Below are 21,607 nucleotides of genomic sequence, written 5' to 3'. Positions count from 1 at the left end.
TTCAGTTTGAATGATTCTATTTCCACCAAATCTGAATTGAAACGTCCTTGAAAGGAGTTGGTTTTTCAAATAGAGCTTCTGCACTCTCTGGAGACAGAACTCCAGGAACTCCATTTCTTTTCTTAATATTTGTCACTTGTTTTCTTATTTGCAATTGAACTTTCTTTCAATGCATTTTTACTATTTCTCATCTTCACCTCTCGCCTTCATATGACTCTTGAGGTGACGAGAAGAATCATCTATATCTATATTTGGTTTGACTTTGTCTTAATAAAATTGACAGCTCCTCTGTGTAATAATAACTAAAATGGAATTGTCTCTTGAATCAAAACCGCCACCGCGAAGCCATCAAGTGTTTTTATTTTTGTTGATTTTACAAATGAACAAAATGAAATTAATTTCGTATATATGTTTGAGCTGGTCTTAAACTTAGTAAAGAGGCAATGAATACTTTTAATACAACTAAATGTAAAGTAACTATATTTCTTGTGTTGTTGTTGCTATGGCATTACCATTAATTCCTTCTTAGACTCCTTCATTATTACCAACGTTCCTTTTGATATTGTCTGTTTTTTGTGTCTCCACACCGACATTGGTGTCAATCACAATGCCATTTTGTTGGTCGACATTTTGATCACGAGCCCAAGATTCAATTTCGCCTGATACAAACAGTCCAAATATTAAAGCTCCGAACAAGTCCAATGCAGCACAAACGTAGAATACCATTCTCCACTCCTCAGATGTGTCCTGTTGATGATAAATAGATGTCATTACTTGAGATTACTTTAGATATTATCCGTTATTCAAATAAGTATTTTTAGATCCACTGGAAATACAACAGTGCTGCAAAAGGCAGGTAAGATGAAAAAAAAAGAAAAGAAATTATTTCGGGTTTTTCTACTATATAAATATCGTATTTTGCTGACTACGTTGTTACAACTAAGTCGTATTTACGTTTGGGGTGAGGGCTCCTACTGCGATCGGTGCTATCATTCCTGGTACAGTGGCTGCAGTGTTCGTTATTCCATACAATATACCACCAAATCTGAAATACAAAACATTTCCCTGACTTCATCAACATCATCAGTAATAAAATAACCGATACAGATGGCCAAATTAAACTGAAGCTAGAAACAATTTGACCTAAAACGGAACCAATTTCCGAAACTTACTTCGGTGCAAAATCAATACTGTTAACGACGTATCCAGCCCTGCAAAGTCCTGTGAAGAAGACGGCAACAGACAAAAAAATCACGGCCATATCCCGATTCTCACAAGTGGAGAATCCGGTAGCCACAGAAAAAATTCCCGCTCCAAGAAACGCTACAAAACAATATAAACAATAAATGGTTAGTATCACAAAGGCATTTCAGTGAAATATTTCCATTCATCGATCAATTATCATTTTTAAAATCTCTGAAAAAATTACTTCTGAATCTTAAAGCAGGAACTTATAAAGTTCTTTGAATATAAGCAAATGGTATATTTTGGAAACAATGAGTTCGTTTGGATTTCTGATCTACAACCCTAAAAAGCAACGTAATACCTGCTGATGCATAATATGAACAACCAAGGGAAAACAAAAAGTTAAACTCAAAATAGATGTAATGAGGTGAATTCGAGGACTAAACGTCAACCAGCACTGCCTACTACTTTATATATTGTAGAAAGCGACTTCTATCTAAAAGAGTTCGTCACAACTTTAACATCAAATTCTGTTGGACATTGTCGATTATTTATTTTGTGATTTGAAGACAATGTATCATCAATATATATTCTGGTTAGCTCTTCGGAAAAGGTCAACCTAAAGAGGAGAACAGAACATGACTTTAGGTGGTAACAACAGTAATTTTGGAGGTTTTTTGTCAATAAGAGTTATACCCCCTACCTGACACTTGGTACATACGCCTCGTGGCTGCAGTGGAGAGGATCTTGTGAGATCTTAATATATCAGAGGTTTGTCCAGCTAGCAAACCAGCCATAGCTCTACAGAAATAAGGAACTGCGGACAACGCACCGTTCTGTAAAAATACACCTGCAATGTTTTTTATTGAAAATATCACATAACCTCAGTTTTGGTTTAAAAAAAATCAAATGTTTACTTAAATTGCTTTTGACGCTTCGTCATTTCACAACTTTATAAAGTATTACGTTCTATAACTTCAGTAAATTATTCGTGTGTATATGTATACATTTGCGTGCTGTTTAACCAGAATACTTGCTCACATTTGTTTGTGTTTTCATTTTCAATGACTTACTTGTTTGATGTCAAATTTAAGAACTGCCTTCATAAATGCCGGAAGACTGGTGAGAAGTGTGTAATTGGTCCAATTACTACATACGTGAGCTGTAAGACACGCCCACACTGCACGTGACTTTACCATGTCTCTCCAAGGCACTTTAGCTGTCTGTAAAACAATTTCATATTTAGCTGATGGGAATGAAAGGAAAGGTAAATATACAGTAGAAACGTACATAACAGTATGTCGATAGTCGACAGAATTTTAAGCACGATGAAAGTGAGTGAAATTTTCCTGTGAGAAAACCCGTTACCCCGTCAATTCTTTCAGAAGAAATAAGAGTACATATCTATCTGGAAAATTATATGATCACCTCCAGGTACAAAATGGACATTTCCATACTCAAATAGAAAAACATTGAACAAATGAGAGATATTGACTATGCAAATAAGTCTGAAAAAGGAAGTCGATTATTAGGTAAAAATGATAAAAAAATGATATTAAAAATGCATTTATCCATCATTACCTTGACTAATGTGTTGTACTCAGTAATGTTTACAGTGTAACGGGTCTATCATTACCCTGACTGTTGTGTTGTACCCAGTAATGTTTACAGTGTAACGGGTCTATCATTACCCTGACTGTTGTGTTGTACCCAGTAATGTTTACAGTGTAACGGGTCTATCATTACCCTGACTGTTGTGTTGTACTCAGTAATGTTTACAGTGTAACGGGTCTATCATTACCCTGACTGTTGTGTTGTACTCAGTAATGTTTACAGTGTAACGGGTCCACCATTACCCTGACTGTTGTGTTGTACTCAGTAATGTTTACAGTGTAACGGGTCCATCATTACCCTGACTGTTGTGTTGTACTCAGTAATGTTTACAGTGTAACGGTTCCATCATTACCCTGACTGTTGTGTTGTACCCAGTAATGTTTACAGTGTAACGGTTCCATCATTACCCTGACTGTTGTGTTGTACTCAGTAATGTTTACAGTGTAACTTTGATACGGGTCCATCATTACCCTGACTGTTGTGTTGTACTCAGTAATGTATACAGTGTAACTTTGATACGGGTCCATGATTACCCTGACTGTTGTGTTGTACTCGATATGAGACACAATGTACTCTCGTTCTACAGCTGAAATCCGTCTGTGTTCCTGTGGCGAGTCTGCCACCATAAAAAACCACAACAGGACCCAGAGAAACGTCATACCACCTAAAAATATCAGCTATAATTGAGTGCAATTGAATAAATAAATCTAGTCAATTCAAGAATATTGATTAAATGATAAAATAGCCTTAATGTCTATGCTAACAATTATCAGTTTTCCATGCAGTGATAATTACTTTGTGTCATTGAAATGATAAAAAAATATCATACATGTAATTTACAGTTTAAGAATTAAGAACATTAACATTAGAGACCTACATTGGCGTTGAAAAGAGCACTATATAGTTACGATTACTGAAGCGACACTTTCATTAAAATGTTTAAAAATTGATAATTGAATTAAAACACTGACAAAGACTATATCTATAACTTATACTATACTAGACGCAAAAACATATCTCACCTGTCACGTAGAAGATTGATCCCCATCCGTTATCGAAGCCGTAGTCGCATAACACTCCAGATAACGAAAAGGTAGCGACATTTCCAACCATTGTACCTATACAAGGCAATTTGTAATGCATTGTGTTAACATTTGTTTTTCGACATTAGAACGTCTTATTTCCTACATGTATGAACATTTGAAGATGTTTGGTATTTTAGAATGCAGTGACATAATCATTTTGTAAAAACTCAAAAAATAACAACAAAACTGACATTAATGCACCTTATCAGAACAGAACTGACCACAACGGACTTTATCAAAACAAAACGGAAAACAATGGACTTTAACACAACAGAACTGACAACAATGGACTTCAACACAACAGAACTGACAACAATGGACTGCTTCGTCATAACAGAACTTACAACAATGAACTTTATCAGAATAGAACTTGTACAATGGACTTTAACACAAGAGAACTGACAACAATGGACTTTAACACAAGAGAACTGACAACAATGGACTTTAACACAAGAGAACTGACAACAATGGACTTTAACACAATAGAACTGACAACAATGGACTTTAACACAACAGAACTGACAACAATGGACTTTAGCACAAGAGAACTGACTTGTACAATGGACTTTAACACAATAGAACTGGCAACAATGGACTTTAACACAACAGAACTGACAACAATGGACTGCTTCGTCATAACAGAACTGACAACAATGGACTTTAGCACAAGAGAACTGACTTGTACAATGGACTTTAACACAAGAGAACTGACAACAATGGACTTTAACACAACAGAACTGACAACAATGGACTTCAACACAACAGAACTGACAACAATGGACTTCAACACAACAGAACTGACAACAATGGACTGCTTCGTCATAACAGAACTTACAACAATGAACTTTATCAGAATAGAACTTGTACAATGGACTTTAACACAAGAGAACTGACAACAATGGACTTTAACACAAGAGAACTGACAACAATGGACTTTAACACAAGAGAACTGACAACAATGGACTTTAACACAATAGAACTGACAACAATGGACTTTAACACAACAGAACTGACAACAATGGACTTAAACACAAGAGAACTGACAACAATGGACTTTAACACAATAGAACTGACAACAATGGACTTTAACACAACAGAACTGACAACAATGGACTGCTTCGTCATAACAGAACTGACAACAATGGACTTTAGCACAAGAGAACTGACTTGTACAATGGACTTTAACACAAGAGAACTGACAACAATGGACTTTAACACAACAGAACTGACAACAATGGACTTTATCAGAACAGAACTTGTACAATGGACTTTAACACAATAGAACTGGCAAGAATGGACTTTAACACAAGAGAACTGACAACAATGGACTTCAACACAACAGAACTGACAACAATGGACTTTAACACAATAGAACTGACAACAATGGACTTTAACACAACAGAACTGACAACAATGGACTTTAACACAACAGAACTGACAACAATGGACTGCTTCGTCATAACAGAACTGACAACAATGAACTTTATCAGAATAGAACTTGTACAATGGACTTTAACACAAGAGAACTGACAACAATGGACTTTAGCACAAGAGAACTGACAACAATGGACTTTAACACAAGAGAACTGACAACAATGGACTTTAACACAATAGAACTGACAACAATGGACTTTAACACAACAGAACTGACAACAATGGACTTTAGCACAAGAGAACTGACTTGTACAATGGACTTTAACACAATAGAACTGGCAACAATGGACTTTAACACAACAGAACTGACAACAATGGACTGCTTCGTCATAACAGAACTGACAACAATGGACTTTAGCACAAGAGAACTGACTTGTACAATGGACTTTAACACAAGAGAACTGACAACAATGGACTTTAACACAACAGAACTGACAACAATGGACTTCAACACAACAGAACTGACAACAATGGACTTCAACACAACAGAACTGACAACAATGGACTGCTTCGTCATAACAGAACTTACAACAATGAACTTTATCAGAATAGAACTTGTACAATGGACTTTAACACAAGAGAACTGACAACAATGGACTTTAACACAAGAGAACTGACAACAATGGACTTTAACACAAGAGAACTGACAACAATGGACTTTAACACAATAGAACTGACAACAATGGACTTTAACACAACAGAACTGACAACAATGGACTTAAACACAAGAGAACTGACAACAATGGACTTTAACACAATAGAACTGACAACAATGGACTTTAACACAACAGAACTGACAACAATGGACTGCTTCGTCATAACAGAACTGACAACAATGGACTTTAGCACAAGAGAACTGACTTGTACAATGGACTTTAACACAAGAGAACTGACAACAATGGACTTTAACACAACAGAACTGACAACAATGGACTTTATCAGAACAGAACTTGTACAATGGACTTTAACACAATAGAACTGGCAAGAATGGACTTTAACACAAGAGAACTGACAACAATGGACTTCAACACAACAGAACTGACAACAATGGACTTTAACACAATAGAACTGACAACAATGGACTTTAACACAACAGAACTGACAACAATGGACTTTAACACAACAGAACTGACAACAATGGACTGCTTCGTCATAACAGAACTGACAACAATGAACTTTATCAGAATAGAACTTGTACAATGGACTTTAACACAAGAGAACTGACAATAATGGACTTTAGCACAAGAGAACTGACAACAATGGACTTTAACACAAGAGAACTGACAACAATGGACTTTAACACAAGAGAACTGACAACAATGGACTTTATCAGAACAGAACTTGTACAATGGACTTTAACACAATAGAACTGGCAAGAATGGACTTTAACACAAGAGAACTGACAACAATGGACTGCTTCGTCATAACAGAACTTAAAACAATGGACTTTAACACAAGAGAACTGACAACAATGGACTTTAACACAAGAGAACTGACAACAATGGACTTTAACACAATAGAACTGGCAAGAATGGACGTCATCATATCATAACCGACAACAATTGATTTCATCATTACAAAACGACAACAATGAGCTTTATCACAACAACCTAGCCACTATTTGAATCAATTATAATGTGCCTTGCTGGTTAATGCAAACCTTTGAAACATAAAGTCCACCAGCAATGAGTACAGTGTCTAGCAGAGAAAACAATATTATTAAGGACACATATTAATTGTCTAAATGAACTTGTCTTGGTATCGTCTGGGATACTTGGTAGCCGAAGACGTGTTCTTAATACAGTATTAGAAAACAATACAAGATACATATTGCAACATGTGAGACAAGTATGCCTTTCAATAACACCTGGAGGGAGGGAAGAGCGTAATACTGACTTACCTAAATAAGCTACGGAAACTAGTTTGCTGCGTTCTAAAGGCGGTGCCCATCTCCCCAATATTGACTGCATTGCTGGAAAAGATACACCCTGCAAAAGATGTACCTATAAGTGATCTTGTCAGTTTTTAATAGTCGATGATTGCTTGTAGTAGCAAGTAACAACATCACAGAAAATCATTCCAGAGGCTCGCCGTCTGCTTTCCACCGTAATTATAAAGCATTTTATCCAAGAACACAATCCTAACAGAATTGTTTTGAACAATTGGATTTTACATTACAAAAATGTAAGATGTTATTTATCATATAATCCGTATTTCTGGAAACTTCTTGCGGCGCTAAAGACATGTTTTTCTCTACTGTGACAATCATGTGACGTCATCAAGACGAAGTTTTATTATTCACGTATATTCGTGATATGATCGTTTGACATAAGACAACTGGCCGGTTATGTAATAACTTCCACTTAAGGATAAGTCATAGACAGCTTAAGTGCAACTGGAGGACTGGCAAGGTTTTTCTTTTTATCCAGAGACATTCTGTTCATCTTTGCCTTGTGTGTAGTTTTTTTAAACTTACTGTGACGAGGCCAAGCAATACGCGTAAGACGTAGACAAGTAGCATTGATGTTCTGGCACAAACTGGCGTGAGAAGTGTACAAAAGGAGGCAATCAACAAGGCATACCCCAGCACGCGCCTCCCACCAAACCTATCAGAGAACCAGCCACCGATGATCTGGGTACAAATGTATCCATAGAAAAAGGACGCCAACATAGTCGATCGAATGTTTTTATCCCAGTCAAACTCAGCATGCTGTTTCGTGTAACCAAGAATAGACAGAAACATCAATATGCAATATTCCTTTAATGTAATAAAACATATTTGAAATGTTTGTCTTCCTATTTTCATGGCTTAAATACATTGTGATGTCATACATGTTAGTATACATTGTACAATTGTCATAGCAGTCAGAACGTATTTTCTGAACTAATCTGTCTGATGTAAAAGGGATTCTGTTTATTGCTATCTGTCTAATATGAGTTATCGATAATAAACATTTTCTAAATAATAATAAACATCACCTGTACCTCTGAATACAATCGTGAAGATGGCAGTGTCAAATGTCGAGGTCCTTTATAATTTACTCTCAACGGTTATAACCGCCATAAGATAAAAACCATAAAGATTTTCTTTTTCCTTGACCTTACTGTCAAATGTCCAAAAATGAATGGGTAAACACACATGTGCTGTCCCGAAAACATTGCGAGTTCCGAATCATTTTGGATATCAGGATTTCGGTAAGATGTTGTCCTTTGACCTCTATCTAACCAATGTACCACCACTACGTCAATAAAATAACGACAAAATATCAAAAAACTTATTTCTATAACAAAACATCTGTTCGGGCCAAATCAATCATGATTTGCTTTGATGAAGGATTTACCTCATCACTTCGGACGTTTGCAGCCTCTTCAACACATATGCCGACATCTGACTGGTTAACCAGTATGGACCCATTAGTGGGGACATCCGAAGATTTTACCATACAAACAATGGCCACGCTGAAGTTCACGCGGACGGCGTATACACAAACAAACCCGAGAAAGGCGATGTAAGCCAGCAGCCATCTCTGAGAACAAATGCATGGGACAGCTGCTGAAAATAAACGAGTTCGTGGATCATTTACAAACACTATAAACAATGTTTGGTAAATGATAAAACGAATTCCTATCATAGACCTGGGGATTGACTGAAGGTGGTCGATTTTTCATTTTGCACTTCTGAATGATGTTATCGTAAAATTCTCAATAGGAATAGGCCAACATGTAAAGCCTGTGAAAGCCGTTCTCGGTAGAAAACAGAAAACAACAGAATACTCACACTAAATTGAGTGTAAAAACATACATATATGAAACCAGGTATCTGCATAACAGTATGAGGATGGCTTGGAATTATGATAAACATGAGTACTTATCATAGTGATCACTAATTTCTGATTTTAAAGATTAAAGAGGTTAACATGAATGTCTTTCTGGTATTCAGACTTGATCTTGCGGCCGGTACAGCCAAATTGTCCATACATTTACCAGTCTGTGTCTGTCCTTCCCAGACAGTTGACAATACCACCAAGACTTGCGGCAATAATGATACAAGAACCAGAATTAAATAAAAGCGATTATTATCAATGATGAAACCCTGAACTAACCTCAATAATGACTTAATCACTTTGTTCTTATTTCACTCTGAAAAAAACTTTTATATGGACATAGAATATTATAGTGGTGATTCTGTCCTATCTCAAGTGCATTTTTACGTTTCGTTTTCTCATTAGTCTCAATACTTAATTCTGTACTTAAAGATATTGTTATGTAATCACTATATCAAATTATAGATCAAGAAGAAAGGACGTTCTCCCAATGTGTTACCATCATATATACATATCATAGGAGAGATATATTGATTAAATATTTTCGGGCTGTATCATTGACTAGAAACGTTTTCCTGCGCCAGATGTTTACAGGTGAAAATTGACAACACCACTTATATATATATATAGAAACAATAACATGGCAAATAAAGTCGTATGAAATCGCTGCTAACGTTTTCCGGTCTTGTAACCATCTTCATGGCCGAAAAAAGGTTAGCGGTGATTTCATACCATTTTATTGGCCATTAATGTTGATTTTCTATATATATGCTACACAAAGTTTTTATCTTTTTTGAATTATATATATATATCTATACCTGATACAGACTACTGTGTCTGAACAAATGGCGCCTATTTCACTAGCTTAAATACGGAACATTAACTACTGTAGCACTGAATAAGATGCCTGGAATCAAACAGAACATGACTCCTGTTATCCTGATGTATCACTCCCACAAAATAATTGATGTTGGTATATTTTTATCATATCATTTGATCAGTAATCTTACCTGTTTTCGTTCTTGGTAGATTTTCAGATCGATTTCCATGTTGATATTTAGGTAAAAAGTCTGTGCGCTCATCGATACGGTTCATTTTCCTACACACATGAAATGTTTTAAGTATTAAAGTACATTTTATCTATCGAATCTGTTTGTTATACGGTCTCTGATTCGTGCGATCCTTGACACGTATACAAAGTATGCCAACATAAGTGTGACGACAACATCACGGTTAATGGTTTTATATAGTAGTTTAACATTTTTTTGGAAATCATTAAGCAGGCGAAAGGCTTGAGAGACAGCCTATGTTAAATATAGTAATACATAGGTATATCACTGGTATGGTCGAATTTATTAGCACTCTTTCTGGTAGTACCTGGACAGCTTCAGTATATGATGTTCGCTAAAATATCAGCCTCCTGCAGTAAAGTACTGTCACACTGCCATCTAGGTCGTTAGAAATCGATATCAGTTGCATGACTTGTTTCTATATTGAATAAATACTGCTTATTTTTGATAAGATCGCGTTTGTGCAATAAAAACAGATCAGCGTCCCTGAGTGGTAAAAAACAGAAATAAAAGTCGCACGTTTAAAAAACAGTACACTACTCAAATAAACGTATTGTTACACCGTTGATGAACCGTTTTATTCTACACATAGAGAAGAGTTAAAATTAATTTAGCGAAATCCTTCAGTTATAATTCAACGTTAATCATGTAAATAAATATAATTGCTTTCAGCATGTTAGGAAAGTTATCAATACTTTCATTTACCTTTAAAAAGAATTCCTATAAAATGTCATCGTATAGTGAACAGATAATAAACAGGTGTTTTTTTATCTTTTACACATTCAGGTAACAGTGCATACATAGCCCACCTCGTACTAGTACAGAGTACACATAACCTCTCTTATACCGGTACAGTGTACACATAACCTCTCTTATACCGGTACAGTGTACACATAACCTCTCTTATACCGGTACAGTGTACACATAACCTCCATTATACCGGTAAAGTGTATACATAACCTCCCAATAACCGGTACAGTGTACACATAACCTCTCTTATACCGGTACAATGTACACATAACCTCCCTTAGACTTGTTAAGTGTACTCAGATATTTCAATTGCGAAAATAGAATCTTATTGTCCAGCCAACGGCCTTGTAATGTCGTAAGTACATGTAATTTAACAAGTCGGAGACGCACATTTCTTGCTGTATCATCATTAATAACTCTTGTTCCACAGTCACGGTGAATAAGTAGTCCATGATATTATAACTTACATTCCTGTCTGCTGTATATTATAAAAATAAACTTCGGTATTCAATGATGAAAAAAGGACCCAAGGATGCGCATTCCTCTAACATTATAATAAATGACCCTGGTTCCGTAAAAAAAGGTTGAAAAAAGGACCCGAATATATCATAACGAACATTCTCTGCATTAATAACGAACAAATAACAGAACATAAACAATATCGGCCTACTTGCTCTCCTGGTTGGGTAATTACCGCTTTATACCTAAAACAAAACTCATTAGAACATATAGATATTTGAAATATATTTTTGTCCAATCGACCTCATGGAACTATTTTAATGTGTTTTCATATTCATATGGTCTGTTAATTCCTCCTTTCATGGTAACTCTTTATTTCTGTTGATAAATCCTTAACACGATATTCAATGTTAATATTTCTTTTATCACTATTGTATACTTTTCATTTACACAGATTACTACAATGATAAGTTAGGTGAAAAGTCAATATGTAGGTCAACAAAGGTCACAGGTCAAATAATCAATATCAATTAATATTGTATCTTTTCATTAGCACATCTTACTGCAATTTAAATTTATGCCAAAATTGCCTCAAAGATCAATGTTTGGAGCCAAGAAAGTTAGGCCGATTCCATCTTTATCGTTGATATTTGACGTCGGCTTCATTCTTTTGTTTCGATGTCGATAAATCCTATGTAATATTTGCGAGGAATGTCAATTATAGTTGATATATCAACACTCCACTATTTTTCTCCGAATGTATCCGTTCTGCAATAACTCCACAGTGACTTTTTTGCATCTAACTTTTTTTTCCGTTTCCCTGACTTTACATTCGCTGTATTCCTTAGATATTTTGTAACCACCCAAAATATATTACGGTATCATATTTTACTTATACTTTGACGTAAGATGCAAAGTCATTTTCTTTTTACTCTTTTAACACGCCGCCATTTCGTGATCAAATACATTGTATGTGTCAAAATATATACCGTTGTCCTGTTAACCGTATTTCTAGCAAAGCTCTGTCATATAATAGAGCAAAAGGCATTAATAGCATTCATTGAAAATTTTCTACGATGAAATTAAAAAATTGCTTGTTTACATTTAATATTGCATAAAGTCATTAACAAGTCATCCATACTATTAAACGCTTTAATGGCAATATCTTCTTGGTTAAATTAATGACATAACACACGGCTTTGGATAGGATTGTACATCAAGACAGTCATAATTGATGAAAACTTTAATGTTTCAAGAATGTCGTTAAACGATGTTAGTGAGAAAACATCAAAGTTATTAGTTTGTCCACAGTAGCAATATATGCTATATAGGATTATAACACATACAGAAACATATCGATATGTATGTAAAATGTTGACTTAAATTAAAAATTCATGAAACGAAGGCAAGATATGAAATTTACACGCAAACCGTTGAAAAAATGAAAAAAAAAATCAATGATCTACTTAAATTATTTACACGTAAGAAATACAGGGTATATTCATATATACACAAGGTACGAGATCTCCTAAATGATAAATACATATCAATAAAATTTGCCTGAAATATATTTCCCCAGATATTTGTTATATACCTGTAAGATATGCGATCTCCATAACATATACATAATGATAAAAGATAGTTTATTAAAGTGTCACATGTTGATCGACAGTAAAATAATAGTAACAGTTGTAAAATATACAAGTAAAAGCGATCAATATCTAGCCATAATTGTTTGATTTATGAGACACTGAAATTCTTAATACATTTTAAAATTATTCTATTTTTACACTGGGTCTTAGAGTAACACATATTATTGCAAATATTGAATCCTATGATAGAAATAGATATTTTAATGATAAAAGAAAGTAAGTAGTAGACTACTGTAAGCATCTAAGTGTATTCAGCGATTCGAATGGTAGTGGAGCTGCATAATTGAAAATATCAGTTAAACAGTAACTAAACAATTACGAGACAACCGTAAATAGAAAAAAAATATCCTTAATAGAAGTACACTATATCTAATGTAAAGATCCATTAATATTTTGAAGAACTTTGGGATGGTTGTAACATTGCTGAGGAAGAACTTTGGGATGGTTGTAACATCGCTGAGGAAGAACTTTGGGATGGTTGTAACATTGCTGAGGAAGAACTTTTACAAAAACCACAAACTTGAACCTAGACGTGTTATCATTATTCTATCCTTTCAGGTGCCGGATGGGAGAAAATGTGTATAGACCATATTTGTAATGATAACATTGAGACGCGAATTTTGATTGGCCGACCAAACATCGGTTGTTGCTAAGGCTACTGAGCACACAAATGAAGCGATTGAAACGTGTTGGATTGAAGACGAATGGTTACTACCTAACTGATGTAATACTTTATCTTGTATCTCGATGAGTTATCTCAAATGTTAGAGAGATTGTTGTTTGCCGGGATGTTATAAATGTCCGGCCTACCCTACTACATATCACATGTATCGATCTACAGATCTATGTCAGATACGTCTCTAACTACTAGGCTTATTATTCTATGTAATGAACTTGATATGACCTTAAGATGCGTCGGAACACCAAATACATCATCATTCGTTTGTCTTCTTGTATATACATATATTCTGTAGTAACTGTTTGTTTAATTATTTTATATATTTGACCTTAATACAACCAGGTCAAGGTAATTGATTCAAACAATACGGTTTTCAGCTAATGCCCATAATATTGTTGAGAAATGTTTAATATTTAAATGTTTTTTAAGACATATGAAGAAGTAGTTTCAAATCTATATCCAAATACATTGCTGTTTCAAAAACCTTATCCTTCTCTACTTTCACTGTAATCTAATTCTAGTGTGATAAGATTTAATGAAGGTTCCAATTTCTGATATACATTGGAATACTTCTATACCATTTGACGATTACCGGTAAAAGCATATTCAAAGCGAACATAAGTACATGACTTAGACATGTAGCATAACATTTAGTGGAGATACAAAAAAAATAAATTTTATTTTTAAATTCAAGTACAAGCGATTCATCTCAATCCAAACTGCAGTATGCATTAAAACATGCTATCAAGTGACAATCTAAAAGATAAAAAAACTGTCAAGGATAATTAATTGGGCCATATGATTGCTGAATGTCGCTTGAAAGTCAAACCAGTGACATTGTAACCTGCTGAAATATTAAGGTAAACCATTGAAAATTGATTTCAGCTATCAAATACATAAATGACTTGAAATGTGTTCGTACTCTAAGATTCATTCAAAAACTGATTGGCGAAATACCAGGTTAAAAAAAAAATATCCAGACATACGATCTCAAATTTGTTCATCTGAAATGATCGACATGTGTATCGGACATGTGACTGCAGTTAAGTTTCTGACGACATCACTAAATCACTGAGACGCTTGAGTTGGATTAGTGTGACCCAGAAGTACACATGTATTACATAAAATCAGCATATGAAAGGAAATGACATTTCGATGAAAATAGAAATAAAAATATATTTTTGAAAGGGATACATTAAAGTTTTTATTGTATTGATCTGATATTTGGTCTATAGCATATACGGATGAAGGGCTGCCAAGTTTATTTTAGTGAATGATATTGACCTATTAAACTATTATCCTATATAAACATGAGGCCCGCCCGGACACTTGATTTTGACTTTCATACGAGGTCATACAGCTTTAGGGGTCATATGTTTAACTCTTCAAACAATTTTTTCTCATTATAAAGGAGACACAAAGATTTAATGTTTGGCCTCGTATAACCTTGACATTAATTCAAGTAACAGAGGTCATGTATACTGAAATCTTAAAATTACTTTTCTCAATGACTAGTGCCCGGCCTAGAAACTTTATATTTGGCCTGTAGCATGCTGAGGTGAAGGGCTTGTAAGTTTGTTCAAACGAATGACATTGATCCTCATTCAACATCACAGGGTTCAGATATACTAAAATCTTTTAACAACTTCTTTATAACAAAGAGGCTTTGGTTACATTTTTGTGTATGAAAAATTATTAACCTAATCTGTCTAGTAACAAAACGAATGTGAACAAGTAGGGGGTCACCTGTCTGACCATGTGGTTTTTCTCTAGTTTTCTCCCACTTTTAGACTCCTCATATGCCTTACACCCGACAAAACAAGAGTGGGACATGATTAAACAATTATGGTTTCCCTGAGCAACAGCAATTTTCAAACCTCTTTCCAAGTTCCAAAAGTGGATTTGAGCTTATAATATGCTTGAAATGATCCCTGAAATGGTCCTGACCATGAGTTGTTATATTTTGAGTTGGCTTGAAATCCAATATCGCCCCCATGGCCGCCATCTTAATAAACACAGTTTCAAACTTCTGAATTTCACTGGTACCATGAAGTTGAAATTTTGATAAGAACGAGGAGTCATTTTCGCCTTAATAACTTAATATTCTAACTACTACTACTATGCAGTTATATCCTATAAAGATCTTTATAGTCATATAACTTTTAAGGATATGGGCCTCTTGTTTGACAGCCCATGGGTAAAATGCTACAAAAAGAATCATCCTTTACACATCAATAAGGCTAAGGGCATATTTGACCAGGGGCAATGTTGTATTGAAGAATTATCAAGCTCAGCTGAATGATTCTGACCCACTGTCACAGGGGTCAGATTATAGATTTTTACCAAATTGGGGAAATGTTACAGTTGTATATGGTATGCATAATACTTTTGAAATATTCAATAGATGTTTAAACTAATCAATATTTCAACATCATCAATTTACCTCTTGACAATAAACAAAACGCCCAGGATATTCACGCAAAGGTATTCTCCTGCAACATAGAGAGCAATGATTTGTTGATTTCTTACTGTGAAATATAAATGTGTTACGGCTAAATAACTGACTGAAATCAAAACTTCATATATGTACTTGCGATATTCAAAGAGAAGTTAACAGGTAAACCAAGTCAAAGACCAAGGTAACATTTTAACTAGAATGTATGATATTGACAAATATTTTGTTGTACAATGTTTACCTAAAGCTCGCCAGAACCAAGTTATCATAAGTTGTAGATGAATGTTTAAAAATTTTACAGTGATATTAGGATTTCAGAAAGAGATCAATTTGTTTTAATGCTTTCGTTGTTTACAGTCTGTTTAATTTGTTGTACTTAATTTGCTGTGATGTCCTGTTAAGTTACTTTTTTTAATCAAATAGTGTAGCATTTTAATGATGCCCTTTGTCATACAGTACTTATTAAATATTCAACCTGTTAATTTGATTTTCTTGATAAATAAAGGCTTTTGAAAGATTATGTCAAAATCCGATAATAATGGCTATTTTACATCTATATTCTGGTGTATGATATCTGATATTTGGCATATAAAATTGACCTATTGTGAAAACAAATCATATCCCTATTATTTTGAGTGAGTGTCATTAATTATGGTAAAACAATTGTTTCACACACCCTTTCCTGATCATATGTGCTCACAACATAGACGATATACAATATAATGAAATTATTGATTCTCATCCAAATGTTCAACAGCAATGCTAAGGCATTTAATAATTTGAAAATTTGAAAATTTGAAAAGTAGAAAATAAACATTACTTTTGCATATGTAGGGTGTGAATACTGTAAAAGCATATTTTTTAGGGGGTTCAATTTCATGCTTCTTTTCAAAATATAACTATTTTGTGGACGTTTGATTTCATGGATAAACATAGTTTTATAAATGTATATAAAGTAATTGTTCATGAACATATCAATGCGTGGATAAAGAGTACCCAGGAAAACAACGAAAATTAATCTCCCATGAAAATTTATGATTTTTCAGCATCTGAGCCAGTACCTGTACCGTAATTCTTATCCGTAAATGCTATACACTTACATTTGTGATGTACACGTACAATAATTTAAGCTGCCTTTTTCTAACCAAGTGATTTAATTATTCATCACATTAAATTTCAATCGGAGACATATTGTTGTGGTGTATATCACAACAATGACTTAAAGTTCCTCAGTCATTATCAGTGAAGTCTTCAAAATGAGGTCAAGAAAAAAGGTGTGTTAGAATTGTAATTGATATTCAGACCGAAATGACCTTTTTTGTTAACCTGCTATACCATGCTGATTACATACGTCAACATAGCTAGATCTCTTTACCATCATTTCATCTTTAATAAATTGTTCAATAAGCTTTTATATAAATATCACCCTATCGGTTACTCTTTTCACTAGAATAAATCTAGAAATAGGAAACATGTATGATGCTTCTAACAGATTTTAATGAGATAGCAATCATATAAACAAGTATCAGATTCTAGCTTAATGACTGTTAGAAGTAGGACATACATAAGTATACCGTAAATGTGATCATATGAACTACTATGGCTTTTAAGGCAAAGGACATTCACAAACAGTAAGCTTTAAACTAACTGGTTTGAATTTGTTCATAATGACAAAGTAGCAACCGTGTTGTCATATAGAGAAATGTTAAGACTTTTAAATTTGGAAATCAACTTTTTTTTTTAAATCATACACATCTTCTCTCACCTTCTTATTGTATGTATATCAATTGTTTTGATTTTTTGTAGTGTCATATGCTGTGGAAATGAGGCAAGTAATTTCACATCCATGCAAGGCATTCACAGACAAATATCTGCAAATCATGTTTTGATGTAATGTATGGATGGGAGGATTGTGTTTGGGGATGACCTGGTTTATCTGATCGAGAGATGGAGACCCACGTTCTACGACAAGTTTATCTGGTAATTACTTTACACAACATGTGTAATTACGAACATGAAATGTCTATATCCAATATCCATTTAGATATGTTAGAAGTTCAGATAAAAGGATTTTTAAATTGTTGTTTTAGGTTGTTAAAACTTTTACCTTGGTAGATCTATAATTGTCGAATCCTTCCGGTCTTGTTGTGATCTTTGTCATCAGGCTTTGTTGATGAAAATACAACAGCTTTGGTTTCGGCTTTGAAATTAGAGGACGCTTAAAGGCAAGAAAAGAAGAACAGATAAACTTACAAATATAACTGAAAAACCTTAAATAAAGATATGCATTTCCGGATACAAATTAAGATGTTATTTGTCCGAATGTTACTACACCAATATTACAACACATCAGAAACTGGTATAGCGACAAGAGAAATTCTTTCACAAGCTCTTGGAAGTACAGCCATAGAAACCTTGACTGAAACCTGTTCTATGTTTGATATTTATAAGCGAGATGTTACATATTCTTGCCCTTTTATTTGTTTATTTGAATAATGAAAACAAAATAGTTGTAATCAAATTATGACTATATTCATTATCGAAGACATACGTATGTTGATGCAATTCAAAATAAATTAAGATGGAATGTTAAACACGAGATAGGCGATAGGGAAGATAGCCATACGAAGACAGCGTGACTTCTGTCCTAAATAGAAATGTCACCATGTTAGGGATTGCTATCAGTAGACACCACTAGTACCAAAACTATGTAAACCTGTCCCAAATAAAATGTTACATCAATCTATTTCAAACCTATTACTCTAAGGATGATGGACAATACCGTACTTAACAAGTGATAGTTGTGGATATCTATGTGTGTGGAAGATCATATCATACTGTCATGAGTGACCATAAAAAGACTGACGATGGTAAGAAAAAAATTAATTCTACAACTTGACCTTTTTATAATTAGATATAGATTTGTAAACCATACTTTGATATTAATTAAAAATTAGTGACAATTGTTGAAAAATGATAATCTTTTATATCATAGTCTGGCTACTACAACAACCAATTAGTAATGTCTATCCGTATTATTGAAAAATCAACAGGTTAATAGGTTTATTGTTTTAACCCTTCTCACTTAACATAAAAAAAACAAATTGTGATAATATAATATAAAGTTCATCATAAATTTTCTGTAACATTGATATGCAAACTAGAGACGAAACAAACACAGGTCTAATATACATTAATCACAAATTCTAAACATAATTATCGGGATCTCCTTTGGAATGGTATGAACAAACTTGTTTATTGATATAGAATGTAAACCTTTGATATATTCTCTAAGTCACATTCACAGAAAAATCCTATCGTTAGAAAAATTGATAGTGACTGTGATTCACATTACACCAGAATCTTTACACCATGTGCTTAATAATAAATGTACTATAAAGCCCAACATATTATCCTATTGTATCGCGTTGTAACATTAGTTTGGGCTTATGTTAAACTAAGGTATATGATACATACACCTGTAATCATCTTATTTTTGGCTTTTTCCATTTTCTGAGACATGTTTGTTTGTAATGCAACTCAAAAACACATGTTATGTTTTATATGTTTAGTTTGGTAAGGCGATCACTGAACACGACTGTTTCTGTCAGTCTCAACAGTCAAAGAAAGCAATTAGCTGTTAGTGTTACAACCGTCTGCATTCTTCATTGATAATACTCTTTTAAACAGGATTTTAATTCAATTTCTTTCTCCAGTAACTTTCCTTATCATTTAACTGCCTCACTTTTCTTCGTGAACATGGTCTTATTTACTTAGCAAGCATCACCTTATTTTCCTGGTACGTTTCCCCTTAAAAAGTAATGCCAGGCTATTAAGCAATAGAAAGGATTACATTTATATGTTTTAAGTCTTTCACAAGACAATACGTTCCAACCTTAATCACTTTTATGAAGTTTTTCGAACTCTAATCTAAACAGTTTATTTATGAGGAATCAAAAGATGAACAAGAATTTAATGGGGAACTGTTATGGTCTAACTCTCATCAATTTTTATCAAGCTGTCCGGACTCCAAACTCTCATCTAAACTAAAATATTTGTGAGGAGTGAAAAAATTTACCAGACTGAATTTACTGGGAAGCAGTCACTGTCCAACTGTCATCAAGTTATATCAAGCTGTCGGACCTCCAAACTTTCATCTAAACTGTATATTTATCAGGAATGAGAAGATCGCCAAAATACTGGTTTTTCTGTGGAACAGTGTGCTCCATCCTTTATTAGCAGCGACAATACGCTGAGAACAACATATCTAACAAAGTTCAATCCCACCGAAAACATATTGATAAATCTTCAATTGGTCAACATCGAACAGAAGAAGTCAGAAACAAACACCACTTCTTGCTATTTGATAAAATAATGTGGTAAATGTTTGTAAGAATACTAAGCAGCGAGATAATTAAAATGTCATTTGTTCCCCAGATAACACTTTAACTTCTGGTTCACCCTAAGTCTACGAGATAAACAGTTTATATAATGACCGATAACCACCAGCAGACAAACTGGATATCATTCGATACCATGTTCACCTGGTTAAAATTGCTACTTATATCTCAGATTTTGTCACCTACTTAAGAATGTGTATATCTCAGATATGGGCTCGTGATCTAGATTGTTATTTATACCCTCGACCTGGTCACTTTTCCAAAACGGTTTTATTTCACACTTAGTCACGTGACTAAAATCATTGTTGACAATACATGTTACTTGGCTAACAACAATGGTCATGTGACCAAAAATGCTGTTGATATCTGGTGATCTAGACAAAACTGTCTTTTTCAGACCTGAACACAAGACCGAGCTTGCTACTGAAATCTCAGACCTGGTCACCAAAGATTGTTGATATCTTGGACCTGGTCACCTGACTAAGACGTTGATATCTTAGACTTGGACTTCTAAGATTGTTGTTGATGTATCAGACCAATTTCATCTGGCTATAATTGTTGATATATCAGACATAGACATATCGCGATGACTGTACCAGTATCTGTAATATACTGTTGTTTGTATCGCGGACCTAATCCTGTTACCTTGTTATCTAAGACCTATTAAACAACTGCATGGGTTTGCCAACATTATATCGACCAATACATAATAAGAGTGATGATGAAGTTTAGTTTGATGATAAGATTCACTTTACATGTGTAGAAATAACTTTTGAAGACTCATCTTATGATTTGCCAATAAATATAACCGAGTAAGGTAGATTATAAATATGTTATTGATAATCACGTTCCATTGCAAGCGAAATCTGCTGGACCTTTGACCAAGATGGCATCATTATGTATCAGCATGCTACTGCGGGTCAGGTGTACTCTAATTAATACAGGAACGTGTGTAAACATACAACATCACTTTGTACATTGTATGATGATATGGATAAAA

General features: G+C 34.1%; 1 protein-coding gene across 1 annotated transcript; it reads right to left on the bottom strand.

The window, feature by feature from the left end:
- Positions 1–525: 525 nt before the first annotated feature.
- On the bottom strand, positions 526–15,757 carry LOC132553501 (sialin-like). The gene is made up of 12 exons (XM_060217751.1): positions 15,630–15,757; positions 10,153–10,241; positions 8,660–8,871; positions 7,795–8,028; positions 7,219–7,306; positions 3,822–3,917; positions 3,333–3,463; positions 2,259–2,408; positions 1,889–2,021; positions 1,173–1,323; positions 955–1,045; positions 526–747 (listed from the first exon to the last, which is right to left on the bottom strand). Exons 1-12 carry the CDS (start codon positions 15,755–15,757, stop codon positions 526–528), a joined length of 1,725 nt encoding a protein of 574 aa, XP_060073734.1.
- Between the last annotated feature and the right edge of the window lie 5,850 nt (positions 15,758–21,607).

This window comes from Ylistrum balloti, unplaced genomic scaffold (assembly GCF_031769215.1).
Source record: "Ylistrum balloti isolate Yb309-2 unplaced genomic scaffold, AGI_CSIRO_Ybal_v1 Utg370332, whole genome shotgun sequence".
NCBI lineage: Eukaryota > Metazoa > Mollusca > Bivalvia > Pectinida > Pectinidae > Ylistrum > Ylistrum balloti.
Note: the sequence above shows the minus strand (reverse complement) of the source record. Positions and strands in the feature narration are given on the sequence as shown.